Source organism: Salvia splendens, chromosome 19 (assembly GCF_004379255.2).
Source record: "Salvia splendens isolate huo1 chromosome 19, SspV2, whole genome shotgun sequence".
Classification (NCBI taxonomy): Eukaryota; Viridiplantae; Streptophyta; class Magnoliopsida; order Lamiales; family Lamiaceae; genus Salvia; species Salvia splendens.
The window spans coordinates 7,123,232-7,127,363 of NC_056050.1; the positions used below are offsets into that span (position 1 = coordinate 7,123,232).

Sequence of the window (4,132 nt, forward strand, 5' to 3'; positions counted from 1 at the left end):
CATGACTGATAAAATGATACTCTGAATTTCGGCAAATATCACGTAAAATGATAAAATGATAGTTTTGCCGGGTAGAATGATACTTTCAGCCGATAGAATGATAGGTATTTTTTGTGTATAAAATGACATTTTTGTTTAATAAAATGATACTTTTACCTTTTAAAATGATAATATAAGCGGATAAAATGACAGTAACCTTATAAAAATGATAGTTTAGCTGAAGAAATTGCATATAAGCTGATAAAATGATACTTTAACGTGACAAAATGACTTAAAACTGATAAAATGATAGTTTTTCCGGATAGAATGATACTCTGAGTTGATAAAATGATACTTTTGACTGACTGATAAAATGATATATGTTAGGTTTATTGCATAGAATGATAGTTTTCCCGGATAGAATGATACCCTGGGTTAATAAAATGATACTTTTGACTGACTGATAAAATGATAAAATGAGCGAAATTCAGAAATTAAATGAGCGAAATTTGGATACGTAAATTTTATCATGAGCGAAATGACATATTTACCCCCGCGCTTTTTTTTATGAAGTAAATCAAAGTTTTTATCTAGACCGCGTGATTTTAAAAATGTGTGGTCCAGATTTAGTTATAGGGTTATTACGGAAATTGGGGTTATCATTATAACGCACCCCTATATATATATATATATATATATATATATATATATATATATATATATATATATATTTGTCTCTTATATGACATAAATTTGAAGAATAAATTTTTATTATGTGATTACATATTTTATTATAACTACTATTCTTATGAGAAAACATTTTTAATTATCAAATGTGTAATCTAAAATATGTTGGCATTATCAAATATTAACTAAAACGACGTCATGTTTTAGGCTGCGAAACAATATAATACTCATACTAGAGTAAATAATTTCTTTTGTTGATGGTTGCGAAACAATATAATACTCATACGAGTAAATAATTTATTTTGTTGAGTTATGATTTATATTAATTTACGCTAAGGAGGGAATAACAATTAGTCAAAGAACGGATCAAACAGATCAAATTTTGATCTCCAAAGCAATTATCAAATACAAATCTAATACTATCAAAAGATAATTGTATAGACACTTCAACTTTTCTCCTTTTTATATATCAAAATATTCACAAGAATATAATGGGACATAAAAACCCTAACCCTAAATAACAAAAAGAATTCGAATTTTGCCTCCAAATAAAATTGCATTAAGTTTCACCAAGGGCAAAAGGAATGCAAGGAGGAGTTTTGGAATCTTGAGGAAGAACAGCGACAGGCGGCAGATTTGTTCGCTCGTACATCGTGTATACAACATCCAGTTTGCACAAGAAACACATGTTCCCGCTTGGTTCTAAAACAGAATTTTCTTCAAAACCTACATAATTAAACAAGATCAACACATGTGTATAGGAAGTTAATTAAATCTTGTTTATCATATTCTAGTTAATGCAAACAAGACGAATCATACCTTTCCATTTTACATGATCATGAGGCTTAGGTTGAGTAATACGCAGAGAGTTTTTCTCATATGGATCGTCCATGCTGTATTTCTCTTGGTTGCTTTGTTCTCTCCTGTATTGTTGTTAGAATTCTAGTTTGTTATAGATATGCTTTAACTAGTATTTAAATTAGACTCAAATATGTTTAACCTATTAAAATTCTGGCAGCTAATTATTAACTACTAGTATTTAAATTCTGACAGCTATTTAACCCCTTTCTGTGTTAGAAATGGAAAACATATAATTAAATAGAATAAATAAGTTGTATTTATTTTCCTTTTTAAAATACTTTTACATGTACTCGTAATGTTTCACGATCCCTTGTAATACGCATAAAAATAATACTAATACACACTATTATCTTCAACATAAAATTAAATACTATTTATCATTTAAAAAATCTAACTATTCCATATATCAATGCTAATCCTATCAAACTTCGAATTTGATAAGCCACTTATAAATATTGGTGTTTGTCTTTTTCTTGGGATAACTTGAAATTCGATAAGCCTCTTATATACATTAGTGTTTGTCTCTTTCTTGTGATAATCCACTTTAGGTTTTTGTCGATGGCGTTTAAAGCTATATTCAGTGTTTTGGTTATTTTTTGTTTGGTTTTTTCTGTTGGTGCTGTTCGTAACGTTTTGGGGTATTGCCACTTCAACGAAATTTATCAATTTGGTGATTCAATGAGCGATGTTGGAAATTTAATTAGAGAGTATCCCGTTGGGGCCTCCACAAACTTCGCGAGACTGCCGTACGGTCAAACGTTCTTTGAGGAAGCTACAGGGCGTTGCTCCAATGGCCTTTTAATGATCGACTATATTGGTAAGATTAATATTAATTTGTTTTGGTTAATTATTATAGTTGCTTTTAATTTAATTAGAATCACAATTGTTAATATATGATGAACAGCAATGGCTGTTGGGCTTCCTTTGCTTCCACCGTACAAACACATGGGGACTTGGTTCGGGAAAGGAGTCAACTTTGCTGTGGCTGGTTCGACCGCATTGTCGTCTGAGGCGTTGGCTGCTCATAACATAACGAATCCGGTGACAAATAGTTCTCTTGGCGTTCAATTGGATTGGATGGACTCCTACTTCAGTTCCACCAGCCTTGATGAGATAGGTAAATAATACTCCTTCCGTCCCATGCTACTCGCACTTTTCATTTTAGGCCGTAAATTTGGGATTGATTTTTTTGTGTAATTAAAAAAGAATTTTAGGTGTAATGAGACATCACTTAATAAAAGAGCTCTTAACTTAAACTAACATATTAATTAAATGCATTAATTATAACTTAAATTATAAATAGTGTAAGGACTTTGTGACGAGCCGAAAAGCAAACGTGCGAGTAGCACGGGACGGAGGGAGTATATATCCTTTGTTTTACTATCTACTCTATATATATGTAGTAGAATAATTAATATGGAGAGTATTTGGATTGGTGAGTATATATAGATCGTTTGAAGAAACTCCGGAGTGCTCTGTTCATGGTGGGAGAAACCGGTGGGAATGATTACAACTACGCCATCTTTCAAAGGAAACAAATGGAGGAATTAAAAAGCATGGTTCCTCAAGTGGTTGAAGCCGTGATTAATGGAACTAAGGTGAGTTGATATATTGATATTGCCATGCATCAATTAGAGAAAAGTTGCCATGCATTGTCATTTTTCAAGAATATCAAATTAATAATCACTTTTCTACCTTTGCAATTCCTGATTAATATTTCGTATCCAAAATTTTGCATTCTTCTATATTATGGTGGTAAGTTGGCTAGATGATTCATTGAATATATATTGATAAAACGAACAAAAAAAATACAAACAAATTTAATCAAAATTTTAATCAATTGTAAAAAGTAGAAAAGTTATGGTTTAATTTGCTATTTAATTAGTTATGGACTGAAAGTTATGATTATGAATATCTTTGCAGAGAGCCATAGAGATGGGGGCAGTAAGATTGGTTGTTCCGGGAAACTTTCCGATCGGTTGCCTTCCGATATACAAAACAGCATTCCAAGGCGCACCCCTTAACGAACAAAATTGCGTGACGGAGCTGAATGAATTTGCAGAGTACCACAACAAGCTTCTGCAAGAAGCCATCCTCAAACTCAAACAAGAGAATCCCAATATTGTCATAGTCTACGGCGACTATTACAATGCTTACCAAGATCTCCTCCGAAAAGGAAAAGAGAGAGGATATGAGGTCGAGAAGGCTTGCTGTGGAATAGGAGGGAAATACAACTTCGATTTGGGAAGAATGTGTGGAGGAGCTAATGTCAGCTTGTGTGAAGATGTTGATCGACATCTGAGTTGGGATGGCATCCACATGACTCAGCAAAGCTACAAACACATGGCCGCATGGTTGATACCACGCTTCTTTGCTCAACTCGCCTGCTTTTGATCATTTATCACTTTCTTTTCAATTTCTTGCTTTTTTATCATTCATTTTATTTTTCGATTCCAAATTTTTGTGCTAATAAATTAAATTTATTACAGTTTGTTTTTGGATATTTTTTGTGCATTACTCCTTTTTTTTCTCTATCCTCTACTATTTACTTTCTGCATGCTCCCAAACAATTATAACTACATAAAGAAATATATTCAAAACTAGT

At 32.2% G+C, this 4,132-nt stretch overlaps 1 protein-coding gene across 1 annotated transcript; it reads left to right on the forward strand.

The window, feature by feature from the left end:
• The first annotated feature begins 2,024 nt into the window (after positions 1-2,024).
• LOC121779361 (acetylajmalan esterase-like) lies at positions 2,025-3,985 on the forward strand. Its single transcript, XM_042176690.1, has 4 exons — positions 2,025-2,344; positions 2,432-2,644; positions 2,977-3,125; positions 3,451-3,985. The coding sequence occupies exons 1-4, from the start codon at positions 2,086-2,088 to the stop codon at positions 3,919-3,921; spliced, it is 1,092 nt and encodes a 363-aa protein (XP_042032624.1). The 5' UTR covers positions 2,025-2,085; the 3' UTR covers positions 3,922-3,985.
• Positions 3,986-4,132: the final 147 nt, after the last annotated feature.